General features: G+C 37.9%; 1 protein-coding gene across 1 annotated transcript; it reads left to right on the top strand.

Annotated features, from left to right (window-relative positions):
• Positions 1-1166: 1166 nt before the first annotated feature.
• LOC130099918 (cerebellin-2-like) lies at positions 1167-2443 on the top strand. The gene is made up of 4 exons (XM_056265615.1): positions 1167-1319; positions 1371-1447; positions 1873-2013; positions 2118-2443. Exons 1-4 carry the CDS (start codon positions 1225-1227, stop codon positions 2399-2401), a joined length of 597 nt encoding a protein of 198 aa, XP_056121590.1. The 5' UTR covers positions 1167-1224; the 3' UTR covers positions 2402-2443.
• The last annotated feature ends 14560 nt before the right edge of the window (positions 2444-17003 follow it).

Here is a 17003-nt window from a genome sequence, read left to right as displayed (position 1 = left end):
GGGAAATACATCCCCTTAAAAAATATGATGTAAAGGAAGGTGGGATCTTTTACTCCATCCTAGTCAATTGGGGGCGGAGATGTTTGGTCCTTCTCTTCCTCCAGAGTGCACCTTTGTGAGTAAAGTCTGATTGATAAAGGTGGATGGTCTCTATTGACCATGTTGTAGAATAAAAGGAGGAAGACTGATTCATGAAGATGCATTCTGGGAAACAAGTTGAGTGTGGGACTAGAGGTAGTCCCAAAGGGGGGTTGTGTTGGAGAATTCTGCAGTCCCTATACATGTATCACAAAATGAAAGTAGGCCTGAAAGATGATGTAAGAGAAGACTAGAAAACAGGAAAGCACCTAGACACCCTGTATGTCGCCATGTATGGAAAAACAAGTGTATGTCTACATGTATGGAAAACAAAAACAGGAAACCAACAGTAGAGAAACAATAGCAAAGGTGCAAAGGTCTTTTAAAACTGTGTATGTAATCATTTTTTTAAAAAATATATGTACCAAAGGTTGGCCACAGTTAGAACCGAGACAGCGAGTCTGGAACAACAATTGTGGCGAAATAGTGGGGAGGAGCAAAGGGGAAAAGATAACAGAACAGGCACTAATTGGACAGGTAAAGATAAGAAAATGTATAAGAACCAAGTACTGACCATTGTAAGATCAGAATGTCCAGCTGGCTTCTCACTTTGTTGAACTGCTCAATAAAGTTATATTCTTCTGAGACCTGAAACCTCGACTCTGAAAGATTTCTTCTGAGAACTCAACCAGACTTTGAAAATTGAGATTGAACCACGAATTGGCCACGACACAAACAGGCTGGGAAAGTGAGAGAACTGAACTAAACAAACTGATAACCAACCTAGAAACACAGACATGAACAGACTCAAATAGTGACAATTACAATGTTTTTGGTGAGTTTATAAGGTAATCATTTTCTCATAATGTAAAATGTTTTATTTATATTTATAAATAATAATATTTTATTTCATTTTGAGAAAATTATTATATGAACATTTCATTACAATAATAATGTAATACTTATTAAATTATGTGCAGCTATTGCATAATGTGTTGCTATGAACAAAGGTTAGAGTTGTAAAGAGGGATGTTTTTGGAGTCCAAAGTCTATTGGACAATTTAAACAATTACGCAAGTTGTTTTTAAGACTATAAGAGAATGATAATTCAGTTGATTCAGTGCTTTGTTAGTAACCAAGAGCACAATGATGTTGATTTTTGTAACAGTTTTAATACTCAATGTGTGGGCTGTATCAGCAGATGATGTTTTGTCGTTAAACATAAACATCCTTGAAGAACTTAATGAAATGAAGTCCATGGTAACAAAAATGAAATCTATGGAGATTGAAATGGGGAAAATAAAGACCATGGAAACAAAAATGAAATCTATGGAGATTGAAATGGAGCGACTCAGAACAGAAAACAAAGGTAACATGATCGGACGCTAGATACATGACACGAACGTCTCAGCATAAAATGAAATGCAAGAATTAGCATATTTATAACACCATATTGCTCATACTGTGATGCAATCTTTCTAAACTACTATGTTGTCAAAGGTTAAGAAGGTGAATCTATATTTATGTGGCTATATTTCTGTTCATGTATGCACTGAACATTTATGTTTCTGTCACCAATACAGCACTGACTACAAAGCTGAAAAAGTTTGAGGAAAAGACAAGTGTTCCGGCTAAATAATACACAATTAAGTCTATTTGCATTTATTTTGACGTTTAGGGCCCTGAAACAAGTTCCGACTAGAAATAGCATTACATTAACGAAATTAAAAGATATCTGAAGGTTATTTCTTTTCGCTTCCCTGTTCATTTTCTTCTCCCCTCTTTTTTTTTCAGAAAGGGTGAAAGTAGCATTTTCAGCCACGCTGTCAGCTTTAGAGAATACCCACAAATTCATTGGCCCTTATGCAGATGCAGTCTCTCTTGTGTATGAAAATGCATTAACTAACATTGGAAATGCTTACGACACAAATACAGGTATCATGATATTCCTCAAAGAAATTCTAAACATGATGCTGCAAAATTTTATCAGGTTATTTATAAACTATTTTAAGAACCCAAGTTTCTACTGTTATCAACAGGAATCTTCACTGCACCAGTAAAAGGAGTGTATTACTTCAACTTTGTGCTCTTCCATCACCACGCCATGCCAACCGGTGTGAGACTGCTAAAGAATGGCCATCATGTGGTCGGAGCAACAGATAGCGCTCCCGGGCTAGACACCGAGGACACTGCGTCCAACGCTGTCTGCCTTCTGCTGGAAAAAGGGGACCGGATAAGTCTTCAGCTCTGGGAGAACCGTCGTGTCTACACAGATGGGAACAGAAGGAACACCTTCAGTGGACACCTTCTTTTTACTATGTGAAGTTTCAGGGTTTGTATTTAGATAAAATAAACTTTCCTGAATCTGTGTAGAAACAAAACCATATAGCCTAATACAAAATAAATTAAAAACATAAATTAAAAATTGAATAATCAAAGCTTGGCAAGACTAAAATATATAAATTTTGTCTAAGTATGACACAATCAAGAGTGTAAAAAAGTTTTAAAATAGCCTACAAAAATCCTTCAAATGTAGTACTATTTCCAAGCAACTGCTTTGAATAATTGTTTTTTTTTCTTTTCATTATTGTTTCATTTGTTATTAAACCTGTGTCAATTTCAAACAATATAAATGTTTGTTGTGTAGATGCCTGCAATTCTTCCTTGAATGTCATACATAATTTTCCATGCATATTACTGATCTCGAACTTCTTTAGCTTCAGTAAACACAGAAATGAACCCATCAACTGCACTTACCTCTGCTTAGCCTTGAACTCACTGTAGTCGAAAGCTGATGATGTAACATGCAGGTAGGCCCGCCCTCACGTGATACTGATTGGTCGATTAATAAGCTTAAATCTGATTGGCTAAAGAGTATGTCTGCTCTGTGTAGGAGGAGAGCGCTGCCAGGAAAGTCTCAAAAACACACACACACACACACACATCCAAGGCGATTCACACGTGAATGACGATTTGCACATTCACATTCAAGGATAAACTCGTACATTTTAAACATTCAAAGGTTTTTGTGCACAGTTGTATATCTACGAATTGTGTTTTGCATTTGTGAAATGTATTTTATGAATAAACAATTTTATTTTACGCATGTGAATTTCTTTTTGTGAATATATATATTTTTTTTCACGCACGTGATTTTTTTTTTTTGTGTACGTGAATTAGGTTTCATGCATGTGAAATTGTCTACACATGTGTGAATCATTTTTTTGCATGAATTATTAATGAGATTGTTTTGGCTCAATAGTATGTGGACTGTCAAAACAGATGTATTTAAAAACGATGATGTAAGTTTAGTCATGTGACGCATATTGTACCAATAGATATTCATGTTTATACCGGTATTGTGGCTGTTGTGTGCTATTCACGTTCACACTGTTGCTAAATTATGTTACTTTGCACACTCTTCATATCACAGTCCTGCAAACATGAGAGCATTTACTCACATCTGCTGTCCTGCGGTAAAACATGAGAGCAGTTTTAGCGTTTTAGACCAAACATGTAATGGTGAGTGAGTGCGACCTGGACGCTTCAGTGAATGCTCGGATATTTTGCTACATAAAATTAACCTGTCAGAAGAAATGCGCGATAACTTTATTATTTATTTTTCGTCTGCATCATCTCACTGAGCTTTTGTGTGGTTTCACGCATGCCCAGGAAGGTGAATTTAGCGTTTTCAGGCACTTTCCAAAAGTTTTTCATCCACACTGACTGTTGGAAAACGCCTGAAAACGCTAGTGTGGACTGAGAGCGTTTTTAAACGAAAACGCCGGATTAATGAAGACTTAAAAGGACACTCCTGAAAGAACAAAAATCGAAAAGTAAAAGTGCTTACTTACTACCACCTATAAATGCGTTCAAGTTGTCTTTTTCTACTTAGGTAACACTTTATTTCGATAGTCCACTTTAGACATTATAGTAACTATAAGTAAATTTGCAACTCTCATTAGAGTATTAGTAGACTCTCTGCTTAATATCTGCTAACTCTTTATTCTGACGCTCCTCAACAGACTAAGTAACTTGGCAACTGCAAGTCAACTTATTCTACTAACCCGAACTCTAACACCTAACCATAACCTAACCTAGAAGTCTACTAATACTTTAATGAGAGTTAGTTGACATGTAGTTGCAAAGTTACTTATAGTTAGTAGAATGTCTAAAGTGGACCATTGAAATAAAGTGTAACCTCTATTTATTTGGGGAAAATATAATCCAGCATTATCAGAGGAAGACTCTAATGCCACGTCATTCATTCATAACAATCACTGCTTGACACTTGGAGTATAAGTTTTGAACTTTCTCTTTTACGATCGCAGTTGATGACGCTGACGTTCCCTTCCCTTCCTAGTCTGGGAAATAATCATTTCAATTTCAGCCTGACTTTATCATTTCAATTTCAGCCTGACTTTATCTTTAAAGTCCATTAAATCACTGACATATTTTCATTTAAAATTAAGCTTCTGTGAATGTGTGCGTAAAATGATGTCCCTTTCGCGATGAACGCTATTATTGGGATTATGTAATTAAATCACACAGGAAATGTCTGTGGTCATTTGATTGTCCTGCTACAATGCAAAAATGTTAATCATTTTAACGATGGAAAATGTAAACTGCTACAGTTTACACACAACTGCTACACACTTTTGAGATTAGCAATTGTGGTTTTTATGTGCGCTGGAAAAAAGAGGAGGAAGCGAAAGAGGAGAATATGGTCATGGCTGGGAAAAGAGGACAACTTGGCATGACAATTCTGCAAATGGAGCTTGAGGTAAATAGTTTCAAGTTTTAGCGCCATGTCGCATTGAACAAACCGTGATGCAATTTTTATTGGCTAGTCAGTAGATGTTGGTTGTATCAGCAAACACACTGTGAGATGATCATGCTAAATTGATGACACTGTCGAAGGATATCTCTTTGGTCAAGACCGTGACAATGGCCGTCTTTGAACCTCTCTCACTGAACGACGACTGGACCAGCGTTTAGGAGCCACGACCACAGAAATCACCACGATTGGTCATGTTTAGTCTGGGACAGACCAAAATCATACAATGTGTACTGGGCATAATACAATGGTGTCAATTTGTCAAAAACCAAGGTATGGCAGACCAATACGTCATCAAATGTTACTCCCTCGACGTGACAGTCCCACTTTCAAGTACTTTACACAACTTTTCCCAGCGCTTCAAAGCAAACTATTTTTGTTCATCCTTCAAAGATTGTCCTCATTTGTAACCAAAGGTTTGGTGATGTATGAAAACTAACCTGATGAAAAAAAAAAAAAAAAACTTTTGGTAAAACTTTAGTTTAGGGTGCAATTCTCACTATTAGCTAGTTGGTTATTAGCATACATATTAGTAGGATTTTTGCTGTTTATTAGTACTTCTAAAGCACATATTGATACCTTATTCTGCATGACTATATTCTACATCCCTTAATCACCCGATACCTAAACTTAACATCTACCTTACTAACTATTAATAAGAGGAGTTTAACTTGAGACAAAAGCCGTAGTTAATAGTTAGCTAATAGTGAGAATGGGACCCTAATCTAAAGTGTGACCTAAATCTAAAGTGCAGACAGTAAATTACCGCTATAGCCAGCAGAATAATGAACAGAAGAAATAAAAACATACATATTAGCATAGCTTGTTTGGAAGAAAGTGTGGCTGAGTTTATTTGGATTTAATTCCTTTTTTTCTGCTTCATTTGCCACTGTTCTGAAATCTGCTCTCTTTAGGCCCAACCGGTGCTTTTCTGATCTCAGATCAGTTCTTTCTCTGTTCCCACCGCTGGCTGTAATAACATGGGCATAAGTCACCAAGGCCCCCTATTATAAACAGGTGTCAGGGTAGCAATAAAAAATGACAACTTAATTCAGACCTGAGACGCTTTGTAAGAGTGGATTAACACATCGTCAGGGGCCATTTATTTTTACTGCATCTACATGGCTTTAGGGAGGTGGCAGTCCTGCCTGAGAAAGACACCTCTGTTCAGAGACGGATCTGTCTGTGTTCATGTGCTCGTCTGTGTATATGTGAATGCCTGTCTTTCCCAGGCACAGAATATGTAGGGGATTTAAATGGGTTTCTATGAGATTTAAAAAGTTTCACAAATCAAAATCCTCCTGTACTAGATTTAAATATCTAAAACCATGTCCAGCTTACCAATATTGACCTGTACACTTCTACAAGTATACATTCACTATATATGATCTCTACATTAACAATATTCAATCACTCATGATCATCAAAACATGTTTGAATATCTCTCGAATATTGAACATTGTATTTGTTTGGATACATATTGTGTTAATGGGAATAATTAAGCTTGATTTGATCTCTTCTATTTTTGAATGATTCTTTACCAAAGTTGTAATATTGCAGTTAAGTGTTATCAAGTTATTAATACTAAATTATAATTGGTTATTTAAAGGAGAACTCCGGCGCAAAATGAACCTTTGGTCTAATAAAACATTGGTACCTAGTCAACCGTTCTCTGAGATTTGTTTTCATGATGATCGAATGTAAAGACTTTTATCTCTAAAAACTGTTTAGCGTATAACGCTAGTAATGGGGGCATTTAATAAGTAAAAAGAAATCACTAGTTTATACCACTAACAAGGCTCAAAATAGCCCCACACGAACACAGTAACATAATGAGGGTCCCTACATGCAAACCGAAGCATTGAGAACTTTGTAAGTGTACAGACCGTTTAATAAGAAGATATTTTATAAAGACAGTCCACTTCGTGTATACAGACAGGAGCCATCTTTGGAAAACAGTCTCGACTAATCAAACCACGAAAGACGTGCGAAGTGAGCTGAACTGTATGAATGGCGTTCGTGGTTTGACTTTAAGGGTTTTTAATAGAAATGAATGTGATACGTTAAAATGTGAACTGAATAAGCCTCAGGCTGAAGGAAATGCATATGTACTCCTGTACAGTAGAGGGCGCCACTCAAACAAACATTTCAGCTGTGTTACGGTTCACGATCGCAGAAGAATAAGACTCAGGAGAAGAAAGTTCAACACACTTACTTCAGCAATAAAAACTTAAATGTATAAAGTCATTTTTCCTTTTTATTGTGGTTAAACTGGATCATCGAAAGTCATCAGAAAATACGTTAAGTGAGATTAAACACATAAAGTATATTTGTTCTATTTAACTCAGATATTTTGTTGTGAATTTAAAAGTAATGTACTCGTTACTTGAAAAAAGTAATCTGATTACGTAACTCGCATTCCTTGTAATGCATTACCCCAACATTGTTATTTTCATATTTTCACTTTATTATTAGTTAAAGCTTTAGTAATTTTGTTGTGTTTTTGTCATTTGTATTAGTTTTTAAAATGTAGTTTTATCTCGAAAGTTTATTTCGATTTAGTACTTTAAATTAAACTAAACGAAAATTGACATTTTTTACCTTGGCATCTAGCTAAAATAAACTAAGTTTAAGTTTTTTTAATACTTCATTTTATTGCAGTTAATGTTTATTTAATTTAAAGTAACAATTATATATATATATGATTTTAGCTAATGTTAATAACCCTGGCTACTGGCTATTTTGAAAAGGGCCTTTAGTATTTCCTTTGAAATACTTCCTAATTCAAAAGGCAATATGCCAACAAACTAAATAAATCAGCACTCGCCATTCAATTTATGGGAACTTTAAGTGTGAAAGTGAAAAAATATTTATTCCTTTTCACAAATAGTCCAGACTTGTGGATGGTAAATTCATTTGCTTCCAAGGATCAATGAAGCACATCAGTCTTAACCAATGAGAAGATACACACATCGACAATAACTAAATAAACGTAAAGATTATTATGAAAGAAAATGTCTTCCGTTCTTAACACAATCAAATGAATTTTGAACCCCCAGTATTTATTTGCAGTAGTGTAACGGTGTGTATCTTTCTCTCGGCTCGGCACTTTGCATCTGTCTTTTATAAAGCACATCAAATAGAGACAGAACAGCTGGAGTTGAGCAGCACCTGTTTCCTACACTTCCACTACACATGCAGTTCACAGGCTTCAAAGAGCCACAGGAGCTGACCTCTGCTGAGAGCAATGCCAATATCAGACACATACAGAAGTCATGGAGGACTGCATGTCAACAAGAGCATGCGCAGACGGCCAGCACTCCTGCGCGCAAACTCAAATCACACTGAGCACTCCTTCAGCCTGATACTAACAAGTAATTAAACACAATCCATTTAGTCACACCATGCTTTAATAGCATAATATAGTAATATAATATTAAGTAAGGGATAATGTACATCCAGCCGATTGTTATCTCAGAATAACCCCCGACAGGGTGATCAGGATCAGGTCTTGCTTCACACTGAAGGGGTTCATTCTGAGATAACAACCGGCTGGATGTACATTATCCCGCTTATTACACGGCTAATTGCCACATAAGCAAATATTTAGACACGAAATATTGACTTGAGTTGAAATATTTTATTAGCTCTTAAAACGCAAAGCTTCCGCGGAGAGAGCAGTTGCAGCGGCAAGTTCAAACTAGACGGTAGAGGTCTTCTCGGGTTCTAAAAACTGTACCCGACCCGAATCACTACTTACCCGAACCCGACGTGCACAAATAATTTTTTTTAAAGAAAAACCCGACCCGAGACAGACCCGATAAAATTAGACCCGAGTCCGACCCGACCTGACGCCATTTCCTTTAGAACCCGACTGGACCCGAACGTAAACGGCATTTACATTGTACACAGCAGCCCTGCGTTTCTCAAAAATGCACTTAACATAGTACTTAACATAGCACTTAACAAAAATGCACTTAACATAGCAAGTGTAAGCGCGCTGAAGTGCTAAAATGTCAATCACACATCACTGTAACCCATTACGTCCTGTAAAATTTGGCATAATGTTATTTACCGGACCATACGATGATTAGAACCACCATTAGTTTTCCCTGACATTTTTTCTCAATTTCTGTTATCGCCTCCATGCTTTTCTGACAGTGTCGCGTATTTTTAAAATTGATTGACAGGCCTGGCTAAACGACAATTCAAATACTTGCATTTAGTCAAACATCCATCCACATGATGGCGCACTAGTTCTTCTTGGCAAAGGGAGGGGTTGGTTTTTGTGGAGCGAGCAACTGAGTAAATAAATGCGGAGGCAACCGTGCTTATGCTTATAGCCCATTGCACGTAGAAGCGCGGATTCGCTCTCTCACTTAGAAAAAGTGAGAGAACGGTGTCATAGAGTTGTTTTAAATAGGCCTACTGCAATTTTGTTAAATGCCCAACATAGTTTAAAAGAATTCGGGTCTTCTCGGGTCCGTTTGAAAAAGGCATATTTATTTTAAAATACCCGAGACCCGAGGCCACTAATACCGAACCCGACCCGTGTCCGAGACACTCGTCGGCGTTTTGGACCCGAACCCGCTCGGGTCTCGGGTCGGACCTCGGGTTTTCGGATCTAAGTGGACCCGTGAAGACCTCTACTAGACGGACATTTAAGAGATATGGGATACAGTCATACCACTTATTACACAGCATTTCACCACATAGATAACTATGGGAATACGATTTCAGATTAAACTGTTTTAAAATCGTACCTGTTTGTATCTCATATTCCAACAGTGTTTAAAACAATAGTCACAAAATGGCCGCCGCTGCGTTTGTATGAAACGAGAGAGAGCGAGTCCACGATACTGGATGGCATAATTAAATAACTGTGCACAAAATATTGATTCGACTGAGTTTTAATATTTTAATAGCTCACGAATAAAACACGTTCCTAGCGAGCGTATAGCGCTGCTGACTTCAGTGACCCGGATGAGCCTGTGTTTCTGTGTTCAGCGGCTGTTATTTGGGAATAATATACCGCTGGATGCCGCGATTGACCAATCAGAATCAAGTATTCCACAGAGCCATGTAATAATATAATATTTTGGGTAACACTTTATTTCAATAGTCCACTTTAGATATTCTACTGACTATAAGTAACTTTGCAACTACATGTCAACTTATTGCTAACAGTAATAATCCAATGACAGTTATTGTAATAACCTTTACTCATATGTTTCAAAAACAATGTAGTTTTCCAGCTTTTTCATCAAACAAGCATCATTGTCCATTACAAATCATTACATTACTGTATGCACGTATAACTTCACTGTGGTAGCAATGCAACACATTTTGCATATTTTTTTGCATTGAGATTAAGTTTGATTCATTTAAGCAAACTTTTTTTATTTATTTGTGTACTTAATTTGAGATTCTCATTGTTGTAAGGCTATATTAAGGCTGTTTTTGATAGTTATGACTTGGTAAGACATGATCTATACACCAGTGCAGCACAACAGCGGTGTTATAATAATGGCATGCTTTCTGGAATACATATTGATAATGCTTTTATTTATTCACTGGTTAAAATGTTTGCATGTTTGTTGTTATATTTAACTACTTGACTTATAGCTTGCCAAAAACGTTCTAAGTAGCTTCCTCAACACTGTTGCACACTGAGCGCATGTACCTACATATAAATATAATTGATATGCAAGGTAAATGTACACTAAATCTGATAATTAATGAAACCTTAGATCAGCAGTTGAGAAATAAATGCAGAGCTTTGTTTCTCTTAAGTGTGTTCTTTTACTGTTGACGTCTGTGAACACAGGCTGTGTGTGTGTGTGTGTGTGTGTGTGAGAAGGACTCAGATTGGGGTCAGTGGTGTGTGAGTGACAGCAGGAAGGTAATGAGGCCAGATCTGACCCGTAGCATTTACTCACAGCTGAGACTCGTCCCCGCTTGTGTTTGTGAGCTTTCTGAGTGGGTGGCCAATAGCTGATAAACATTAGTGCTCGCTCAACGCTAATAGATTCGGATTGATAAGTGAATCAGATAGCATAACTGCAATATAATATGTGGATCTACTGTATACATTCTGTCTCATAAAACACTTTAGATATATCACATTCACAAAAAAAGGTCTGTGATTAAAAAAAAACTATTTATCATCAGGAAATAAATCAGATTTTACTATATATACATTTAACCTCTGTGTAATTATGTGTAGAGCGGGACTTGTTTGAATCCATCAGGACTTGATTGGATCGTGAAACGTCACTGATTGGTTAATATTATTGTTCCCGCCCACATTGCCTTCATTATGTCAGCAGAAAGCACAAATCATTTCAGAGGTCCAAAAATGTGTTTATTACACTTTATTTCAATAGTCCACTTTAGACATTCTACTAATACTTTGCAACTACATGTCAACGAACTCTCATTATTTTGCAACTACATGTCAACTAACTATGTTTAGTTAGTTAGTTCCCAACACTGTTGTGTGTGGGTGAAAATAATCACACTGACATGATGACAGTCTTCTGTTTGCATAAGCTCCAACATAATTCCAGCACTGCAAAATCAAAGTGCATGTTAAAATTATCACTTCTAACTAATATTTTTAGGTGTTGATTAATATCAATCAATATATATGATTAATATCAATGAACTGATATATCAATATCACTTCGAGCTTCCACAATCAGTCTTCAGTGATTTCGGAATCGCCATGTTTGTCATGTTTGAACCATCAGGAGATTTGAGAACAGCAAAACAGTTCCCCGATTCATTCAGCTGTTATTTTGTGGAACCTGCTCTGGTGGATCAGATAAGCAGATAATAAACAGATATAACCTGTGAAAACACAAAGCCAGTTCACAAACACGGTCCCGTGTGCCGCGTCCCACACCGGTGCTGCTTCTCTCATCTTCTCTGCTGTTGTTTTGAGTCACACGCTATCTGTCCTGTCAGCAGGAGGGGTGTTCATCCGACGAGGGACACGGGAATATCAGCCTCTTCCTGGATCTGCTTGTTTTGTGTCTTATCACACCTGTTCACAACCTCTCCTCCCTCTAATGTTTAGAAGAAGAAAAAACACGAGCTAGGTGGCGGACGTACATCATTAGATCTTTAGAGTTCAATAGATAAGCTTTGTGAATACATATTTGCAGTATAATTATTTGGATGTATAATGATAAAAAAAATTGGTTACACTTTATTTTTGACATTCTACTAACTCCAGATAGCTTTCCAACTACCGTACATGTAAACGAACTCTAATTAATTTAAACTACATGCCAAACTAACTAGAGTATTAGTAGACTGGTAGGGTTGGGGTTAGTATAATAAGTTGGCATGTAGTTGTAAAGTTACTTATAGTCAGTAGAGTGTCTGTTGAGGAGCATCAGAATAAAGAGTTAGCAGATATTAAGCAGAGAGTCTACTAATGACTGCTAGTTGACATGTAGTTGGAAAGTTAATACCAAGTTCTGGCATGAAACTCTAGATGGCGCAGGATGATAGGTCCTCAACTCAATTTGTTAGTGATTATCTACCTAGCACAGCTGATTGGTTGCTGTTGCATCAGTGGCCAATGAGTTGCGGCTCAACATTCATATACTGGTAGTGTTGCTGTTAGTATTATGCTACGCTTTCAGAAACCCTTCCCCTTCCCCAGCTCCACCTGTATAGATCTGCTATGGGTTCATTCATGTATGTTACATGTGCAGCAGCGTAACAGATCTATTCCCCCAAGACCAAATACATTAACATTGCCATATGTTGTGGATGACCCTTACGGTTAGAGGCAATGAGGTGACGGGAACAAGCAGGAATCCGTTCAATGCAAACTTTATTTTACAACAAGTAGAAAAATCCCACGGTGCAGAAAACGTAGTGTTACAAACCAAAAATAACTTTAAAAAATAAAGAAAACGCGTTCATGCCAACAGTCTATTGGTGTACCAGAGAGACTAAAGTGGCGGTACTCGACCATGCTCACGCCACACTCGCCAACCCGCCTACTGAATGTTACGGTGGCCATCTTAACGTCGTGGCCCCGCCTACGGAACATACCAAGCTATCGGTAAGTCTAACATTTAGTCTCACATTTTTACACACAATAATCCTACATATATTGCACTAGTGTTGTCAAAAAACTTGGTACTTCGGTACCAAGTCGGTACTAAAAAAAATTAATGGTTACGGTACCAGCTTTTCTAGGTACCGAGTACCGGGTTAATCCGGTTCTTGATGCGCTGTCCGAAAAGTGCAGAGTTGCGTCCTCTTCATAAAAACACTGAGACATGGCGACCGGCGGCGCTGACTAATGCGTTGGCTCTGAATCCACTTGTTGACAAGAAAGGAGGAAAGAGCCACATATGGAAATATGTTGAATTAGGCTATTGTCACGTTGCCATAAAGGGCCGTTCACACAGCACGTTTTTTGCGCGTGCAAATTTCAAATGTAGGCGCGCGGGAAGCGCGCTCATAATAGAAGCGACGTGCGAGCTTGTTTTTCCAGCCGCGTCACTGTTTATGGTTGCATAGCGGAGACGCGCGAGAGCGAGCGCTTGTGGAGAGAAGGAGAAAGCGGTGCAAACTGCGCTCTCCGTGATGACGAGGAAGTATCAGCAAAGAATTAATTGATTTCTAGCCCTTGCATTGGAAATCAGCTACAGGGTTCTCAAGTTTTGAAGACAGGCAAGAGTGACATTTTTGGCAGTTTTGGATTAAATAAAAGTAGGCTACAGTTAAGTCAAATAAAACATGTTTTATCTCCTGTATAGTTTGGTAACACCACAATAAGATACCATTCATTAACATTACTTGATGTGTTAACATCAACACATTGAGAGAACAATATATTTTTACAACATTAATTAATGTTTGTGAATGTTATTTAATACAAACACTTGATTGTTCATGTTTGTTCACTTCATTCATTGTGCATTAAATAATGTTAACAGATAAAACTTTTGATTTTAAAAATGTATTTAGTATATTTTTAAATGAACCCCAAGGAGAATAATTGCTATGTATATAACTATGGTTTATTGTTAGGTCATTTTATCTAATGTTATCTAACAAATAGAATCTTATTTTAAAGTGTTTTTAATACTACAGTTTCCATCTTTGTAACTGTGATATACACTTTAAAATATGTAAATTGTATCTAAATTAAGCTTTGGTACCGAAATTGGTACCGAGAACCGTGGATTTTCACTGGTATTGGTACCGAATACTGAAATTTTGGTACCGTGACAACACTATATTGCACCCAACCCTTCTATGTCTTTCCAGCATCCCAAAAATCAATATGAATGTATGCTATGTGTGTGCAGCTGTGAAATGAGGGAACATGCCCCATAGTCTGTATATGGTCACGGAGTATCTCTCCAAGAGTTGTCCTGACAGAACTCACAGTTAGTAGAATGTCTAAAGTAGACTATTGAAATTGTGGGCCCTATTTTAAGGATCTAAGCGCATGGTCTAAAGCGCACGGCACAAGTGCAATTACGGCGTGTCCGAATCCACTTTTGCTAGTTTAACGACGGGAAAAATGGTCGGCACGTGCGGCGCATGGTCTAATAGTGTTGTTCCTATTCTCTTAATGAGTAATAGGTGTGTTTTGGACTTTACGTGCAATAAACCAATCAGAGTCTCATCTCCCATTACCTTTAAAAGCCAGTTGCGCTCACGTCATGGCGGACTCGCTATTTACATGACGGAATTTGCAAGCGGAAAGACTGAACGCTTCTCTAGCGAGGAGACGGATCTGCTCGTGCGCGAGGTTAAAGTGCAAGCAGATCATCTACTGGAAAATATACAGATTCCACCATATCTTTATGTTCACAATAATAATCTTTTACATTGTAATCCTTTTATTTTTAATATTTGGCATGTGCGTGTGTGTGCTGCTGCTGTGTGTGTAATAAGCAGAGTGTACACACGTTGTGGACCCGCCTGTAGGCGACATGCGCCCTTTAAATAACAAAAAATACTGCGCTATTGACTTTAGACCAGGTTTCAGTTGGTCAATGGCTCAGTCTATTTCAGTTCCTCAAAATAGCAACACGCCAACAATGCGCCTGAACACACACCTCGTTCTCAGACCAGCAGCCAATGCGCGCACAAAGCATTTGCTATTTAAACAACATGGCGCAGGACGTGAAAATGATAACTGCGTCGGGCTGAAACTAGCAAAACACACTTGCGTCGTGCCTGGAGCTGCATTGCACCGGGTGTATGATAGGGCCCAAAGTGTTTACCAATGCATTAAAATAAACTTTTTTTCTTCACAATAACATTCACTGATGAATTGTGCACAATAAGACTAGATAACTGATTCATTAAGAATGTAAATAGGTCCCATTGTTTTTCAATGTTGACTCTCTCTGACAGTGTGATGGGTCCAACAAATGATTTAGGTTTGGTTTCTTACAGTCCATTTCTGGCTTTAATAACCCCGGCTTCTTAATGACATCAAGATGTGTGTCCTGTGTGTCTTGTGGGGCAGTAGCACAGCTCCGGTAATGCTCAGTAAACACGCTTATAACACTTATTACATATGTGTCCAAAATGAGCAAAATGTATTTTATGGGGACCGTGGCTCTGTAGTGGATCTAGGAATGGCCTGAAGTGTGTGGCGAGAGTGTTGAAAGCACTGAGGTTACCGGTAGGTTGAGTGTTTGTGTGCGCAGCGCCTGTTTCAACCAGCAAAATAGGTGGATGGAAATTCAAAGCGGGCACGCACAAACACACACACACACACACACACACACACACACACACACACACACACACACACACACTCCTGCACCTGATCTTCATTTTTCAATTTGTAGCCAATCTTCATACAATTGGGCACCAAATTAAAAGGTAAACAGCGCAGATATCCATCTTGTTTGCTTCAAAGCTTGCGAATGGCCCCTCCTCACACACACTTACAGTCATGGCTGAGTTGCTCCCCGCTGTGTCTGCATTAGTCGTAATCAAGTGCTTGTTTGAAGCAGTTATCTTCTGACCGCCTGCAGAGCGCTGATGATGACAAGTGACGGACTGTCCCGAGCCAAACACAAACGTACCTCCAGATCAGAGCGCAGACAAAGGAAGGAAGCTCTCCGAAAAAAAAAGAAGTATATGTATACATATGTACGTCATTTGATTTATATGCAACATATATATGTTTATTTTGTTTAAGCGGACCTATTCTGCTTTTTTACCTGTTCATCTTTCTTCAGTGTATAATGTTGCTGTTTGAGCATGAAAAAGCTCTGCAAAGTTACAAAGTCCCTCCAGCGGGAGTTATTCTCTATATCAGTGTCAGTGTTTCTGAACTCCTGAAACGCCTCCATTGTAGTTTTCCATATTCAGTTTCACTTTATTTTGATGGTCCCTTTAACACATTTTGTTGACTATAAGTAATGTTGCACCTAACTCTCATTAGAGTGTTAGTAGAGTATTAGTAGACTGGTAGGGTTTGGGTTAGAATGAGTTGACATGTAGTTGCAAAGTTACTTCTAGTCAGTCAGTATAATATCTGTTGAGGAGCATCAGAATAAAGAGTTAGCAGATATTAAGCAGACAGTCTACTTATACTCTAATGAGAGTTAGCTGACATGTAAAATAAAATACAAACAAAATAAAGTGTTACAGAGTTTTCTTCCGGGAACGAACACGTCACAATATTCCTCATCTAAATCATTCATACGCAGAATAATGGGGCGGGGCCTGGTTGGTAGTTTGTGAAACCAGAAATTACACTCTCAAACCCAAAAAAGGTGAAAGCTGCATTACAATTGTACAAGCCTTCCCATTAAAGGGATACTCCACTTTTTTTGGAAATAGGCTCATTTTACAACTCCCCCAGAGTTAAACTGTTGAGTTTTACCGTTTTTGAATCCATTCAGCCGATCTCCGGTTCTGGCGGTACCACTTTTAGCATAGCTTAGCATACATCACTGAAGTGGACAAGACCATTAGCATTTCTAAAAAAAAAAATGACCAAAGAGTTTAAATATTTTTCCTATTTAAAACTTGACTCTTCTGTAGTTACATCGTGCACTAAGACCGACGGAAAATGTTGCGA

Source organism: Rhinichthys klamathensis, unplaced genomic scaffold (assembly GCF_029890125.1).
Source record: "Rhinichthys klamathensis goyatoka isolate OS25496 unplaced genomic scaffold, OSU_Roscu_1.1 h1tg000011l_1, whole genome shotgun sequence".
Taxonomy (NCBI): Eukaryota; Metazoa; Chordata; class Actinopteri; order Cypriniformes; family Leuciscidae; genus Rhinichthys; species Rhinichthys klamathensis.
The sequence above is the reverse complement of the archived record's forward strand: the minus strand, read 5'-3'. Positions and strand labels throughout refer to the sequence as shown.

What these genes read in the sequence shown, in the direction of transcription:
- LOC130099918 (XM_056265615.1), top strand. Translation starts at nt 1,225, where the DNA reads ATGATGTTGATTTTTGTAACAGTTTTAATACTCAATGTGTGGGCTGTA. An exon ending in ATAAACATCCTTGAAGAACT is followed by an intron (nt 1,320 to 1,370) that starts TAATGAAATGAA and finishes GGAGATTGAAAT; the next exon opens with GGGGAAAATAAAGACCATGG. An exon ending in TGCTTACGACACAAATACAG is followed by an intron (nt 2,014 to 2,117) that starts GTATCATGATAT and finishes TGTTATCAACAG; the next exon opens with GAATCTTCACTGCACCAGTA.